The sequence below is a fragment of the Vespula pensylvanica genome, chromosome 12 (genome assembly GCF_014466175.1).
Source record: "Vespula pensylvanica isolate Volc-1 chromosome 12, ASM1446617v1, whole genome shotgun sequence".
NCBI lineage: Eukaryota > Metazoa > Arthropoda > Insecta > Hymenoptera > Vespidae > Vespula > Vespula pensylvanica.
In genome coordinates, this window is record NC_057696.1 from 1,167,609 (window position 1) to 1,185,504 (window position 17,896).

General features: G+C 32.2%; 1 protein-coding gene across 1 annotated transcript in view; it reads right to left on the reverse strand.

Moving 5' to 3' along the window:
* LOC122633456 (proteoglycan Cow) overlaps positions 1–17,896 on the reverse strand; it is a 138,979-nt gene that overhangs the window by 4,078 nt on the left and 117,005 nt on the right. The window contains exons 5-6 of the mRNA XM_043821357.1: positions 14,680–14,825; positions 8,922–9,079 (exon numbers count right to left, since the gene is read on the reverse strand). Of these exons, the coding sequence (XP_043677292.1) occupies positions 8,922–9,079; positions 14,680–14,825 (304 nt within the window). The remainder of the gene's footprint in view (positions 1–8,921; positions 9,080–14,679; positions 14,826–17,896) is intronic.

Below are 17,896 nucleotides of genomic sequence, written 5' to 3' on the forward strand. Positions count from 1 at the left end.
GAGAGAGAGAGAGAGAGAGAGAGAGAGAAAGAGATGAAACAAATGAGTGTGTTGGAAAGAGAGAACACAAGTGTGTGTGCATGTGTGTGTATATGTGTGTGGGGAGAGAGAGAGAGAAGGAGAGAGAAAGAGAACTCGAATAGAAACGTCTATGTGTGAGAGAGAATAATTGTGTATATGAGAGATAGAGAGAAACTGAATAAATGTATATGGATAAGTGTGAGAGAGAAGGTATAATGTGTACGAGTGAGAGAGAGAGAGAGAGAGAGAGAGAGAGAGAGAGAGAGAGACGAAACAAACATGTATGTGTGTGTATGAGAGAGAAAAGGAGTAAAAGCAACATACCGTTCTAACAAGATAGACGACAGCAAAGGCTAAGAGAGTCGTAATAATGTTTAGTGGGAGAGGAGAAAATCGAAATGACGGGAAGACTAAAAGGAAAAGGATGAGAGAAAGGAGAGAGAGAGGGAGAGAGAGAGAGAGAGAGAGAGAGAGAGAGAAAGAGAGAGAGAGAGAGAGAGAGTGAAGCAATGACAATGATATGACGAAGCCAGCTAAATAAACTATCTAACATAAGCCGGAATAAACCGTACCTAAATTGCATCACGTACGACAACCGATATTGCGAGAGTTTGTTCGAACTTAGCTAATCCTAGAAAATCTTCATCCTTCCTCTAGGATAGTAGTCCCGATGATTAAACGCGATTTAATCGCGTCAAAAATATTACCTCGACGAGTTTCAGTTCTCTCGAGGAAGAAGTTTTCTAAGAGTTCTTTTGTTCGTTATTTTTTCGTTACTATTATTATTAATATTATTACAATTATTATTATTATTATTATTATTATTATTATTATTATTATTTTTGTTGTTGGTATAGGTGTAATAATACAATTTAGAAAATTGGTAAAACGATGAAAAGGTGAAAAGAGGATGTGTGAGAGAGAGAGAGAGAGAGAAAAATAGAAAGATAAAGAGAGAGAAAGAGAGACAGAGAGATATATAGAAAGAGATAGAAAGAGATAAAGAGAGGGAGAGAGAGAGAGAGAAGGGATTACGTCGCTTTGCACGACAAAAGGGGGTCCGTTGAATGTTAAATTATTTGAAAGCATGAAATTACAACGAATTTAAAGCGTTCACCTACTTTTTTCGTGCAGGACCAAAGCGACGGCGTTATTCTGGAATTTTATGACGCCCGGAGCACAGGAAGGATTATGGAAAAAGGAAATATTTTTGCGAATTACATGCACGTCGCGGTGGTGGTGTTAAACGAAAGAAAGAAAAAAATGAAAGAAAGAATAATAGAAGAACAAAAAAATAGAATATGAAACAACAACAACAACAACAATAACAACAATAACAACAACAACAACAACAATAATAATAATAATAATAATAATAATAATAATAATAATAATATAATAATAGCAACAATAAAAAGAATGAACACAATATTGAACGAGTAAGAATTTGAAAGTAAAATAATAGTTTTTACTTTTAATCGCTAGATGGCGTTACCGATACGTTCGCTCTTTTTAAGGTTATACTACTAGCCATTACTACTATCATTGTTAGCATTACCAATAATACTGTTACTACTATTATTGTCTTAACTTCCTTTCAATGATATTATTAATTATTTAATTATTTATTATAGGAATATTATAGAAATCTCCCGTTTCTTTCTTTAACAATTCCCTTCTCGAAACAACATAATTTTCATGCAAACGGTGTTAAGCTTGTATTATGACACTTATTTCGCTCTAAATCCAATCCTGCAATTGAAATTAAATTACGATTGTAAGGAGCCGCAGAAGTGAAACGACATACATATATACATACATATATAGATACGTATATACGTACCATACATACATATATATATATATATATACATGCATACATATATACACATATAATACGTAAAAGCTGCAACGTTCGCCACCAGCTTTAATGGTCATCGTTGTAACGAGGAAAATGCTTTCTGGAATGCCATTGTATTCTTCGTCGATCTCAATGCGAATACAAGTTTTCGAAATGACTCGACGAATTTCTCTCCTTCGTAAAATATATAATATTTAAATTTATTCCTATTAGCATGAGAACGATATCGTAGAGAATTTTTCAGAAGAATGAAAAGAATAAAAAGAAAAAAGATAATAATAATAATGAAGGAAAAGAAGGTAAAAGAACAAAAGCATCTTTAATAATAAATAATAAAGAATGAATAATAACGATGAAAGAAATGATGATGATGATGATGATGATGATAATAATAATGATAATAATAATAACAATAACTATGAAATACTGATTTCAATTTTATGCTTGAAGTCATAAAAATCAAATGATAACATTCAAATTTTATGATTCGTATTACAATGAAGGACGTTTTTTTATTGCAAAAGGCATAAAATATTAGAACGAGAAGGAAGAATCCGATATAAAAAGATCGAAATATATGCCTTTACGCAATAAAATAGCTGGCAATAAAGAATCAAGGTTCCTCATATTTAACGATTTTCGTTCGATTTTTCACTAGCAGGAGAGCATATACCATCCAGCACATATCACCCAAAAGCAGCGAGCACCCAGCACCTAACACCATTGGCTACTATCGCAGGGATTTCTAGGACGGTGGATTATTTCCAATAAAGTTTGTCTATACGGTTCGAAGAATCTTTCGAGTTTTCTATTAAAATTCGTCGAAAATACGAAGAAAAAATAACGAGAAGAACTAAAGACTAATTTATTCTCTCTCTCTCTCTCTCTCTTACTCCATTTCTCTCTCTTTCTTTTTCCTCCTCTTTAATGCATTAGGTTCTATAATAATTTTATATATTTAAACATGTTGCGAATGAACGGTATTGAAATATAAACGAATATAATCTGAAATAAAGGAAGACTTAGAAATGTACTTATAGAAATGAAAGAGAGAAAGAGAAAAAGAGAAAAGCAGAGAGAAAGAGAGAGAGAGAGAGAGAAGAAAGGAAAAGTTATACGTACATATTCTTTGTACATTTCACGAAATTCTATGTCATCAAGCGAATGCGAAACTGAATAACTATTAATTACCACAGAGTAGAGGAATAATTTAACGAACTTCCTTGGATTCATTCTGAACTGATTCGAGAAGCTCGATTCAAAATACACGTCTGTTCTAACATCTCTTTGTCTCTCTCTTTCGTTCGCAAAGTCTCTTCTTCTCTTTCTTCTTCTTCTTCTTCTTCTTCTTCTTCTCTCTGCTGATCCTTTCGAAGCTCAGAAGCATCCGACCAACTTCATGGAAATGAGAAAACCGAATGGAGACGACCGCGCCGTTAGAAAACTTAAATTACTTATCCGTCAGCGGTGACCAAAAGTACGCGTTAGATTTTTATTCTTCGAAGACAGAATAAGAAGAAGAAGAAAAAGAAGAAGAAGAAGAAGAAGAAGAAGAAGAAGTAGAAGAAAATATGAAAGAAAAATATTCTTCGAAAAATTGAAAACTATCTCGAGAAAAGACGGTTCTTCTACTTTTTGTCTCTTCGATTATTTCTACCACTTCGCGTTTATTCTTTTTTATTATTATTATTTTTTTTCTTTCTTTCTTTTTCATTATCGAAAATCGTTCGATTTTATCTTTATCGAAAAAGTGCGGTTCTTCGATCGCAAAGAAAAAAGAAAGAAAAGAAAAAATAATAATAATAATAATATTAGATAGATTCCTACGTTAGCGAGCGTGTAACAAATTTCATTAAATAAAATAAAATAAAATAAAATAAAATAAAATAAAATAAAATAAAATAAAATAAAATAAAATAAAAGAAATATAGAAGAAAAGAAAAGAAAATGTAATAAAAGAAAAGCGATCATTATTCTTGCACAATAACGTCAATCGAATGTTCTCTAAATCATTTTGAATAATGCAACTCGTTCTATTCGTACTCGATAGGTCGAGCATAAATATATAATGATCGAACGATTCGAAGCGTACCGAAGGAGAATATAGCGTGAACAAAGGAATCGAACAAATTCTATGTACTTTCTCCTTACTCGATTATCACCATACTGTTACCAACACTACTACTACCATTGCCGATCAACCCACCACCCATTACTGTCATTACCATTACCACTATACTATCCCACTATACTAATCTCGCAACACTATCTTGTAAGAAATACGATTATCGAAGCAATTAGTTGATCGAATCGATAGCAATTACCATACTTGACAAGAAAGAACATTGATGTGAATGATTAGATAATTGCTTTCTCTCTCTCTTTCTCTCTCTTTCTTTCTCTTTCTCTTTTTCATTCATTGAAACTGTAATATATTTTAACTGTTTTTATTTCAACTGTCAGAAATGATCGATCAAAGATCGATCATAGTGAACTAGATAGTAACGGTTATCCATCGACAAATTAGTTCGTTCGGGAACGAACAATCGAAGAGTATACATACGTATACGTATACGCATACAGACAAACATGCATACATATCGAGAAATACCTTACGCTAATCGGTCAGCGTACGTGGGAAGTGTAAATGGAAATGGGAGTGATGGTGAAGGTGATGATGGTAGGGGAAATATCTCTCTTTCTCTCTCTTTCTCTCTCTTTCTCTCTTTAATGTTAGTAGCACGAGAGCGATCTCGTGGAGATACCGGATTTGTCAATTTAATTAACAAGATCGTAGATTCGCAGGAACGTTCTATGCATATGTGTGTGTGTGTGTGTGTGTATGTAGGTACATGTGTGTATATATCGAGAGACATCGCACGCTTGTATGCATTTCGAACGCGTGTATTGCGATAATTGCGCGGCTTGCAGAAACGAATCGAAATAAATTAGTCCTGGTTTCCGCGTGGACTCGCTCGGTTACAAGCGAAAATCGCCCATTAAAATAATGTGCCAGTCAGTGGACCACCGTCCAAGTCGATTAACGTTCTCTACGTTATTCCGCGAAATTCGTTTTGTACGTTTTTGCGTGTGTACGTTTATGCGTGGATGCATTTTCGAGAGGGGTAGATATTTTCAAAAATTGATCGTTCCGATCAATTCGATTTCGTGATATGTTCTCTGTCTTTTTCTCTTTTTCTCTCTTTCTCTCTTTCTCTCTTGATATGAGTCATTGAAAACCGTTTATCGACTTATTTTACTCCGCAACGTTTTGTACATTCATTCATACATATATATATATATATATATATATATATATATATATATGTTTGCATATAGGATAGAGTAAGAAATGAAAAAAAAAAAAAAAAAAAAAAGTAGAAAAAGAAATCGAAACAATACTCGGATGAACACGAAAATTTCTCGCGAGATTAACTCGTTCTTTTTCTTTTCACATTTTTCTTTCTTCTTTCTTTTTTTATTTCCCTCCCGCTAACAACTCGCACCCCGTCGTATAAAATAGAAAATATATATCGAGAAATCAAATGATGTTATCCGACTGGTTTAAACGAAGCAATTGCTAGGGAAATGAGATAAAAATAGATATAGATAGACAGAGAGAGAGAGAGAGAGAGAGAGAGAGAGAGAGAGAGAGAGAGAGAGAGAGAGAGAGAGAAAATGAGAAGAGAGTTTAGAATCGTTTCTTAACACAGGGAATACGAGGCTTTCCCGCGATCACCTTGATTTAATTAAGTTGTAGAAGAGACAGTTGTCGGATTTGGAGATGTGGGCCAAGGAGAAAGATATACGGGGAAAGCAGAAATGCAGAAATAAAACGAGTTGCATAGAACATGCTAGCGAGCTCGAACGACTAACGTCGTTGGGGCGTTCTTCAAAAGAGACGACGCGTTTGTAGTACTTTCGGCAATCTTTGTCGATTAGCTCGTTTCTATCTTCTCTCTTCTTCCATCTCTCTTTCTTCTTAACCCTTTCATTCCTCTCTTCTCTGTCATACGCTCACTCGTTCTCAGAGTTTCACTCTAAAGTTGAAATTAGAAAGAGAAAGAAAAAGGAGAGACGAGCGAACGAACGAACGAACGAACGAACGAACGAACGTCGTCGTCGTCGTCGTCGTTATCGTCGGCGTCGTCGTTGTCGTTGTCGTTGTCGTCGTCATGGTCGTTTTGTCGTCGTTCCATTTTCCGGAATATTTTCGACGATACTCTTTCAGCAATCTCTCCTCCGTCACGATAAATTTTCCTTCGTCACGACCATCGCTGTTAACATCCTTCTCTCGTACCCGTTTAAATATTTTCACCCTTCGTTCACGAAATCGTTTATCCATTTAATATCGAAATTTTCATATATATATATATATATGTATATATATATATATGTATGTATGTATATATAAATAATCGATATGTATATATAATATATATATATAAATAATCAATAATAGTCTAATAAATAGTCTAATAAATAATCAATAATAATCTATAATAGAATAATCCATCGTATATTATTTAAATAAGATGGTTTCTATATAACGCTTATTTAGTTCATCTTAAAATTTTTCAGATTTGTATTTTTTTTTCATTATATATACATTTCTTTTATTATTATATTAGTTAGTTAGTTCGTAAACGATTAAAATATGCATTCTGTTTTATTTCTTCCGAAACATTTATCCGTTATGTGCGATGAAATTTATGTTTAGTTTGTAATTTTTATACATATAAATGTTTATATATATAAACGTATGTATACACACATATATATATATATATTTTATAACATTTGTTTTATGGCTCGTATGTTATCTTATACGAATTACTTGAATTAGATAAAATTTTAATCCCCGTTTGTTGCGTCAATGTTTCGTTCGTACGATTCAAAAAACAATAATAAAACAACAACAACAAAAAAAAAAAGAGAGAAAAGAAAAAAGGAAATAGAAAAGAAGACTTAATAAAATTTAAACAAAAAATTTCTAACCTGATCCAATTTTATTCCGTTAGATATGAGTATAACGCGATTTATATAACACGGCATTTCTATAGAACGTGAATAACTGCGTTATACGAGGGTTATCTGTGCATACACACATACAAACACACATTCACATCCCTCTTTCCACATACATACATATACACACGCACACAAGAATGTATGTTATTTCTCCGACAAGAACTTTACACCAGATATTCCCCAATCTAATCTTCTTATAAACGGATAACCATATTCACCATTTTGCTATCAATATCGATCGACCGATCGTTAACAAGCATTTGATTTTTCTTTTTTATTTTTTTTTTTTTCAAGAGAGGGAGAGAGAGGAAAAAACCTCGTTCTACTTTTCCAATCGTCTATTTCTCTCTCCTACATCCTATAAATTAAAATTAATTAACGAGAAATGTTAACTCCTTCAAATCGAGAAAGAGAAACTTTCGAAGCATTTGCAATGTTTCAAATCGTATGAAATGTTACCGTAAGATAATAATTTGTGGTATTTTATTAAAAGATTAAAAACGTTGAAGGAGTAAAAGAGAAAACAAAAAGTAAAAAAGAAAAGAAAAGAAAAGAAAAGAAAAGAAAAGAAAGCAAAAGAGACCGAAAAGGTAGTTCTAAACAGGACGTGATATCAAGGCCACGAAAAGAACATACACACATACATACATAACCACTCATCTATACATATACATTCACAAACACAGAAGTATATAATACGTATATATGCATATACATATATATATATATATATATATATATATATATATACGTATGCTCGTGAGCGACACTAAAAATAATACGCAACGATTTAGCAGACTCGGGAAGGTTAAAAAGCTGTTCAAGCTCGCGACCTTGTAAATTTACGAGAATCGTGCTTGCTAATGGTGTAGTGGTAGTGATAGCAGTAGTAGTAGTAGTAGTAGTAGTAATAGTAATAGTAGTAGTAGTGGTGGTGATGATGGTGTTGGTGTTAGTAATGGTGGAGGTAGTGTCGGTGGTGGTGGTTAGAATATACGTCGATCGATAAAAAGCCGACTGCCGTTTCTTGTACGCTGCAGAAACGCGGAATACGGTTTGATACTAAATGCTACTACGACCTATGGGAAAAGAAGGAACCGAGTGTGTTTTTATTTTCTTTCTGTTTTCTTTTTCTTTCATGTATAACTACTATATACCTAACCTTCTTTTCGAACCCTCCATCCTTTCGCATTATTTTCTTTGTTCTTTTTACCCTTCGCTAACGAGATACGTAAAATCTTTTTCTCTTTCTATATATCTGTTTATCTATCTATCTATCTATCTATCTATCTATCTATCTATCTATCTATTGATCTCTTTTTCCTTTCTCTTTTTCTTTCTGGAAAAACAAACTGTTTGGACTCCTTCTATGGTCTATGTAAAACGAATTCCTCTACCCTCTTTCTCTCTTTTTCTCTCTTCCTTTCTTTCTCTCTGTCTTTCTCTTTTTCTCCCTTCTTCTCTCTCTCTCTCTCTTTCTCTCTTTCTCTTTCTCTCTTATCCTCCCTCAACCACGAAACTTCCTGGCAACGAAAACTACCACCTTCGCTCGACGGAATCGGATATTGGAATGTTGCCGATAAATCATACATCTCTCTCGTGTATCACTTACGTTCCTTTATTCTCCAACTGTATGTATTGTAGATTTGTTTCACGATAAGAAAAAAGATGAAACAATTTCGATTTAGTTCGATGAAAGAAAAAGAAAATGTATGTATGTATTTACGTATGTACGTATATATGTATATATCGATGATATTTACTTTAGATTATTAACGGTCGAGAAGTATGTCATATGTTTTTCTCGATTTAAAAAAAAATTATTATTATTATTATTATTATTATTATTATTATCATTATTATTATTATTATTATTATTATCTCGTTGAACTAAATATTAAGAAACAAAAAGGACGGCTCTCTTTTAATGATCATACGAGATATAATCATGACATATTTTTTATATATATATATATTCTTTTTTTTTTTTTTAAATCATTTTACTCACCTTCGCACGCTTCGTATATTTGAGATAACGATAGTGATGATTGTCATAGTTGAAATCACGTGGAGTAAGAGTGAAGTCATGATTGCGACCTATTTTTCCCATGAGCGATTTTTGTCGCTGCGTTTGCGTTTTCTTCGTATGCGCCCGTAAATCTGTTCCTGTGGAAAATGTAAGAAAAAATATATCCATATCTATATTTATATTTATATTCATATCTATATCTATATCTATATCTATATTCATATCTGCATCTATATCGACATTTATATTTACATTTACATCTATATCCATCTCTCTCTTTCTCTCTTTCTATATATATATATATAAACATATATTTTTTTATATAATATATATTATATAGTTAGTTAATTAGTTATAGTTTATATATATATATAAACATTCATACATATATATATACACATGCATATATATATATATATATATATATGAGAAAAATATTCGTGTAACCTCGTTAAATGCACTTTTCTAAATATGCGAGCGAGCAAGCAAGCTTGCGAACGAACGAACGAACGAACGAACGAACGAACGAACTAGCGGAAATATGGAGCACTGATTGCGACTCGACGAAGCGAAATTTCATTTATTCTCGGTTCCCGATGAAAGTACTTGATTCGTTCGACGTACCAGCATCTGGATCATGAATACTGATAAATCGTACGTTAAAAGAAAAAAGATAGAAAACTGTGGATGTGCTGAGGGATGACGAGGGGTATGGAGATGAGAGGAGCGGGGGAAGGATGGGGTAGGGGTGGCGATGAAGAGGGAACGAAAGGACAGAGAGAGAGAGAGAGAGAGAGAGAGAGAGAGAGAGAGAGAGATCGCAGTGAAACAAGCAAGTTTCTTTTTTCTCTTTTTATTTTCATTCTCTGTTTTTAATAAACAAACAAACAGAAAAAAAAAGGAATTTGCAATCTTTTCAATCTTCCACTGACTGACTTTTCGTTCGAATTGGATTTAATTACCCATGAATCTTCCTAAATGAATGAAAAGAACCGAACCGTTTTTATCCTTCTTCTTCTTCAATCTTTTTTCGAGTTAAAAAATTAAAAAGAAAAGAAAATGAGAGAAAAAATAATGGGAGAGATTTTTCGAATCGATATATGTATGAAAAGTAAAAAAAAAAAGAAGAAGAAAAACGGAGGAAAGATCGTCGTATAAAAAGATTTTCATAATAATTAATAAAATATTGTTAATCAATCGAAATTGATAGTTGCACGTCGATATCTGTGTAGAAGAAAAAACGTATTTTTTCTTTAAAAAAAAAAAGAAAAAAAAAAAAAGAAAAAAGAAAAGAAAAAATTGGATCGATCGATTCGATGCGACACGACACGATTCGATTTCATTCGACTCGATATATACATGTCATACGAGACAAATCTTTATTAATCGTTAATACCGCGAAACGAGGCCAGTGACAACTCATTAACCGCTGTGCAAATAAATCCCGTTAAAATTAGCATTCGCTTTTCGAAAATAGCAGGAAGCCTGTGGCAACACTCTCGATGCAGTGATTTTTAAACAAACCCCGTAGCCCCGTAAATACACAGAGAGGGAGAGAGGGAGAGAGAGAGAGAGAGAGAGAGAGAGAGAGAGAGAGAGAGAGATAGAGGTTGAGAGAGACTCGCTCGAAAATTAGCTTTGCTTGATAAAATTCAATCGTGTCTACCTTCCTCTTTCTCCTCCTCTTCCTCCCTCTCTCCTTCCTCTTCTACCCCTTTCTCTCGTACAGCTCTTTTTAACAAACTTTATCGTGACAAAACTCATCCAAATGTGAAAATCGTTGGTCGAAAATCGTGACTTTATATTTATCAGAGGTATTCGACAGGAATTATTGAATAAATTCAAAAGAAAAAAGCAAAAAGAAATAAAAAATAAAAAATAAAAAAAAAAAGAAATAGAAGAGAATACGAATTGTCCAACGAGAGAGAGAGAGAGAGAGAGAGAGAGAGAGAGAGAGAGAGAGAGAGAGAGAGAAAATTATTGAATAAATTTAATAGAAAAAAAAAAAAAAAATAGCAAAAGAAAAAAAAAGAAAATGAGAATGATAATTATTAAATAAGTTTAAAAATACGAATATGAGTAAATGTTGAATTGTGTGAAAAAAAAATATGTGAAAATGTTAAATTGGAATGAGAATAATTGAATAAATTTCAAGGTTACAAATAAATTAATAAAAAGTACAATCGTTAAAGATGAATGGAATCATTGAAAGAAAGAAAGTGACTTATCTTGTGAAATAAATGATAATGTTAGAGGTATCGTCTAAAAGAATCAAATGAACGTATCCTTTTATGACATTGTTTAGATTATTATTAATAATAATAAAAGGACAAAAAAAGAAAAACTGGATGTTATATAATTATCTGGTACAAGAGAACGTAAATAAGTAAGAAATTAAATAAGTAAGTAAGTAAGTAGATATTTCCTAGGAAATATGAAAACGTCAAACGGTGGGAAATTCAAACGAGTAAAATATATTTTTCGACAAGACTAAGAGAAATGACTAAGGGAATAAAATATTATTCTCACGTATCTCCAACTAATTCGTTTTGTATACGTAAGAATATATATATATACATAGGTATATATATCTATAATTTTATAGTCAAAGAAGGAATCTAAAACGAGTTAGCTGGTTTGCTACAATGAATATTATATTTACTTTATGCAAGCGTCATCACAGATTCAAATAAAGCATTCTTGCATTATTTAGGACAAACAGGAAAGGAAGTTATAGTTGGTATCATCTATGACTATATACAAACACACACACAAGTATATATATATATATATATATATATAAAGTGTTGTATATATATTTTTTATATTATATATATATACATATAAGAAAATATGTATATAGGAGCACGGAAGGATATAATAAATCGTGCAATAAATCCTTCGTTCGTTCGTTCACTTATTTGCTTGCTTGCTTGCTTGCTTGCTTGCTTGCTCGCTCGTATACTTGCATATTCGCATACTCGCTACTCGCATACTTCGCGCATGGGATAAGCGCAGTCTCATATGAAATCCAATTACACGTATTTTGCATGGCCACTTGATGGCACCGACGCAAGCGGCATTATGCTCTGCACGACGTTGCTCATTATGCAAATATCATGCTTGTTTACGATACACACCAAAGATGATACGTACGATTAGACACTTACACGAAAAGGAAAAAGAAAAAAGAAAAAAAAAAAAAAAGAAATTGATAGTAATAAGTCTACCAAAAAATTCGTTGTACGGGTTTATGTACCTTTTCGTAATTAATTTTTTTCGATCGTACGTACTTCGGATTACCATATCCAATTATATTTTACATTGTAATTATTCCTTTGACAAATAAAAAATTCGACAAGTAATTTCAACAAAAAACAACCAAGAAAAATTAAGAAATGACACTTCATTTGTTACTTCTTTAAACGTATTGTATTCAATTATGTTCTCTAATATTGCAAATAAGCTTTGTATTTAACATTATATATACATCTGTGCACATTATAAATTTATAAAATGAAAAGATTTTACAAATTTATACAATTTATAAAATGAACTTTTTGATTTCTAATAATAATAATCACTAGGAAAATTTTAATTATATGAAAGCAGACTTTTTCAGATAACATCGTTCTAATAATCATTATTTTTAAATATACCAAATCAAACTGACATTTATTATTTTTTTATGTTAAATATAAATATATATAAATAAATAAAAAAAATATATATATATATATATATACACACATATAAAATAGATAGAACTTCGTTTCGATAGATCGAATAATTCGGTCTGGCTCGTTCGTTAATGGCGAAAGTTGCAAATCATGGGATTTTATCGGCTGCATTTTCTCCCTGTCAACGAAGTGAAATAATATTTCCAACATGCGTTATTCTTTTCCGAGCCGTTAATCACGAAGATTATCATCGAATGTTCCCATTAATTTCCGACGATGATTTTTCATGATTTTACTTCAGGGTTACCTACGTTTACATTTGTATGTACGTATGTACTTATGTATGTATATATGTATATATATATATATATGTAAGTATGTATGTGTGTATGTATGTATATCTGTTCGTCTGCATGTGTACGTGTGTGTACTCAATGACGACGCCAACGACAACGTCGTGACCCTTCTCTTGATTTAATCGGTTGTTGCATTGGTCTCTGTATTTGTACGTAATACACATATATACAAACATACGTTAGAGTACGTACGTACGTACCAAAGCGTATTGTAGGCGTGACACCGACGGTTATTGTTCTAACGGGTTGCTATGAATATTCATGCAAATCAGCATATCGTCAGATGCATAGGGAAATGCGAACAGATGTAAATACGATCCTTCGACGTTAGCTTGGGATTAACTATAGCTGGCTAGTTATGAATTCTTCGATCTTTATTTATCATTTAACACTTATTATTACGAATAATTCTAGCGTTATTCTTCGAAATTTTTCTTTTTTTTTTTCTATTATTATTATTATTATTATTATTACTATCTTTTTTTTTTTTTAGTATTTTTCTTTATCCTATCTTTTTTTTTTCACTTTTTTATTATCTTTTTTATTTTTCGTTTTTTTTCTTTTTTTTTTTTTCATATTAGAGATTCGTTATTTAATGTCGAATTTTTAATGGATTAATTTTACTTATAGGTACAATGATATTTTTAAACGAGATCAACGCGTAAGGAAATCGTCAAATCAATTACGAAGATATTTTTTAGAGAAGGTATGAAACATTGAGAAAAATAATTACTGTTGGATTTTGAAGAAAGCGTTTCTATAAATAATTAACGTAAATAGAAAAGGAAATCATTAAAATAATTCTCTAAGAAACGTTTATTCGAAACAATTAACGTCTACGTAAAGGAAAATCATTAAAATAATTTTTAAGAGAACGTTTCCTACTACGAACAATTAACGTTTGCGAGAAGGAAAGAATTTTCGAGTAAATATGATACTCTAAATAATCAAAGGCAAAGAAAGAAAAGAAAAATCATAAAGGTAATGTACGAGCAAATGATCTTTCAGAAAATCAACATAAACACAAAGGATTATCATTGAAACATTGAAGAGAATGCTCAAAAGAATATTATGAAATAATTTCCGTGCGAAATAATTTTATGAAAATAATTTCCGAGCCAACTACCCTCGGAGGGATTGACGTAAACATAAAAAAAAAAGAAAGAAAAGAAAAAGAAAGAATGAAGAAGAAAATTATCAAAATAGTGCGTCGAAACAAATCATCCTTAAAAAAATCAATTTCGATATATATATATATGTGTACAAAAAAAAAAAAAGAAAAGGGAAACAAAAAAATCATCGAAATAATGTGTTCAAGCGAGTCACCCTTCAAAAAAATCAACGTCGACGTGCACGAAAAAAGAAAAAAGAAATAAATAAAATAAAAAAGAAAAAAGAAACTAAAATCAAAATCAGCAAAAAAGATATCTCTCTATCTATGTATGTATAATATATGACAGATAAAAAAAGAAAAAGAATAAAGCAAAGTAAAGAAACATGAACAAAAGAAAAAAAGAGAAAGAGGAGAAAGAAAGGTTGAAAAACAAAAAACCAAAAAACAAAAAAAAAAAAAAGAAAAAGAAAAAGAAGATATCACAAACTCAACGTATAAAGCTCATAGCAATTTTTCGTCCCGGCTATTAAATTAAAACCGAGTTGACAGGAATGTTACGAGTACGAAATAGCCTCGGAAGTGCTCACCTTTGCACGGACAGAAGCCTTTGCAGGCAATGTGGACGGAGGTGTGGTGAATGCAATTGTGGTACTCCAAACGACACGGCGAGCTGTACGTACGATTGTCGCTTCCGCAGAGGAACGTCGGTTTCACCACGGGACATTCCTGGCACCTGCGAAAAGAAGAAAGAAAAGTTATTAAGTCAACTTGTCCTTTTATTTCAACGACAAAATGTCCGTGTTTTCGGCCGAAAATAAAGAAAATAAAGAAAGGGAAGAAGAACGAGAACAAGAAAAAGAAAAAGAAAAAGAAAATAAAGTGGAAGACGCAAATCTTACTTAATCGATCATTCTCTTTTCAGAAAAGAGAAAAAAAAGAAGAAGAAAACGAAAGACACGAATGTTACTTAATCGATCAATTTTTTTTTTTTTTTTTTTTTTCTTTCAAAGAAGAAGAAAAAGAAGAAGAAGGAAAGAAATGAAGGACGCAAATCTCATTTAATCGATCATTTTCTTTTCTCCTCTTCAAAGTAAAATCTTTCTTTTTCCTTTCAATCTGGAAACGAAAGATCGATCTAATTTAATCGTTGACTGTTGATATGTAACTAAACGTCGTACGAGAATCACCGTTCTAAATGCGTTTTGTTCTACAACAAAATATAAAAAAGAAAAAGAAAGAAAAGAAGAAGAATCACGTTTTTCGCGACATTAAAACGTTTCACAAAGCAACCATTACTACTCTCATACCCATTTTTAAAATAAGCATTATTTTACAACAATATTTCATATTTCGTAAGATATTTCACAACAATAAAAGAACGATTATTTATAACGAAAAATATTTTTTTCGTTAAAGAGCAAATACGACGAACTGGAACACTTGGAAACGAAAGAAAAGAGGAGAAGGGAGTTTGAAGAGCAAGAGAAGAAAAAAGAGAAAAGAAAAAGAGGGGGAGAGGAAGAGGAGTGGAAAAAAATAGGACAACGTACTGTGTGTATCGCGTGAAATCGCATTATGCCGTTGTCGAGGCAAGAATTTTCGGATTTTAGAACGTTGCGGTTAGTTCCTGCGGATTGCTCGTAGTAACTTTTCTAATTTCAAAAGTACGCGCGCGAATGCGCTAATTCAAACCACCGCCTTCCGACCTTCTTCCCTCTCTCTCTTTCTCTCTCTCTCTCTCTCTCTCTCTTTCTCTCTCTTTCTCTTTTTCTCTCTCTTGCTTCCTCTTCTTCTACTCTCTTTTCGTTGCTGCAACTGCCAAAAGCATCGGCGCTCCGTCGAAAATTCTTCGAACGGAAGTCGCGTAATTAAGGGAGACTTGTAGGGTGTAAAGAGAGAGAAAGAGAGAAAAAAAGAGAGAGAGAAAAAGAATGAGAGAGAGAGAGAGAGAGAGAGAGAAAAGGGTTGCACGGTATACTAATTGACGGTCGCATAAAACCGAGAAGAATTTTAATATCGCTCGAATAAAAAAGTTTTCACTTGTTGGCCACGTACTTATGTATATATACATATATATGTGTATATACATGCATATATACGTATGTATATGTATATATATGAAATATAATATGTGATGTACCATTTCTAACATTCGAACTATTCATCGAAATTCCACTCGTGTTTGAAAAATTACAAATGATGAATGAACAGTTCTTATTTTTGCCAAGTACTTTTTATTTGAACTTGGAGAGAGAGAGAGAGAGAGAGAGAGAGAGAAAGAGAGAAGGCAAGTAACGTGATCAGCGTTCAAACGAGAGTAATTCTTATAAAGATCGTACGAGGTGACGCGTAATAATTGATTAACTTTCTCCCTCTCTCTCTTTCTCTCTCTTTGTCTTTCTCTTTAATAGTGTTTATCGAATGGCAAAGAGTTGCATAAAAAATGTTATATATATATATATATATATATATTCTCTTAGAAATTTGTAAAAGAAAAGATAATAGATAATATAATATTAGATAATATAAAGTATTTTAGTACATATACAAAAGTATTAGTACATATACACATTTCTAATTACCCAATTATAAATAGATTTCGATTATAAATAAAAAGAAATTATTTCTTTCACATTATACACGTACAACCATATGTATAACTAATTTTTATATTACAATCTTGACTATTACTTTGAAAATACAAATAATAAAATATAAATAACCCATACGTTTTCATATGAAATTCTCGAAACCCTCGAAATCCTCGAAATAGAAATTTTATTGACTGGAATAAAAGAAAAGAAAAAAGAAGAAGAAAGAACGAAAGAACGAAAGAAACAAACAAACAAACAAACAAACAAACAAACAAAGTAAATAAGTAAGTAAGGAGGAACAAATAAAGTCTACATTTAGGGTTTGTTAGCTGAAGGAAAGAAAGTACGAAAATCTTTTCCAACAGATGTGCCAAAATCGGACAAACTTCTGAACGTTATCATCAAGGACGATATTTCACGTTCACGTCCATTCTGACGATCATCGCTTCGACGTCGTCGTTTTTAACGAACGTGTCTCATTAAGCAAGCTCGTCCCTTTGCTCGTTCCCTTTGATCGTTTGGGGTTGGATGAAAAAGACGAATGAAGATAGTACGACTCGATGATGGCTTACCTTTCTTGTTACTTTCTTTTTTCTCTTTTTTTTTTTTTCTTTCTTTCTCTTTCCATTAAGGATTTCAACTGTGAGAATGAATCCTTTAAGGGCAAATGTACGACTAGTAATTTTGTGGTGGTACCTTAAAATGGATAAACCAGGAAGACTGCTAGAAACCTAGCTAGGCTAGCTTAGAGAAGCTAAGTGAGCTAGCTAGCTAGGTAGGTAGGTAGGTAGGTAGGTAGGTAGGAGGCTAGCTAGCTAGCTAGCTAGCTAGCTAGCTAGCTCAGCTCGCGACCTAACTCTACGTACTTACTAGGACGTAGACGTTAAATTAACTTAATTACCATGCTGCTATGTTTTAACTAATTACGCGTTTGCTAGATACCACAAATTCTCGAAGGAAACCGTCTCTTACCCCTCCATTGTGGTCGAACGTGCTACAAACCTGCCATTTGAAATCGAAGTAGGTAGTACCTAGCTTTAGTTGTATTTTCAAGCAAGTCTGAGAGAGAGAGAGAGAGAGAGAGAGAGAGAAAGGAAGAGATAGAGATAGAAATAGAATGAATAATACAAAGCAGATGCTTTCAAATCAACCTTCGATATTTTATTGAATTACTATATATATATATATATATATATATATATATATATAT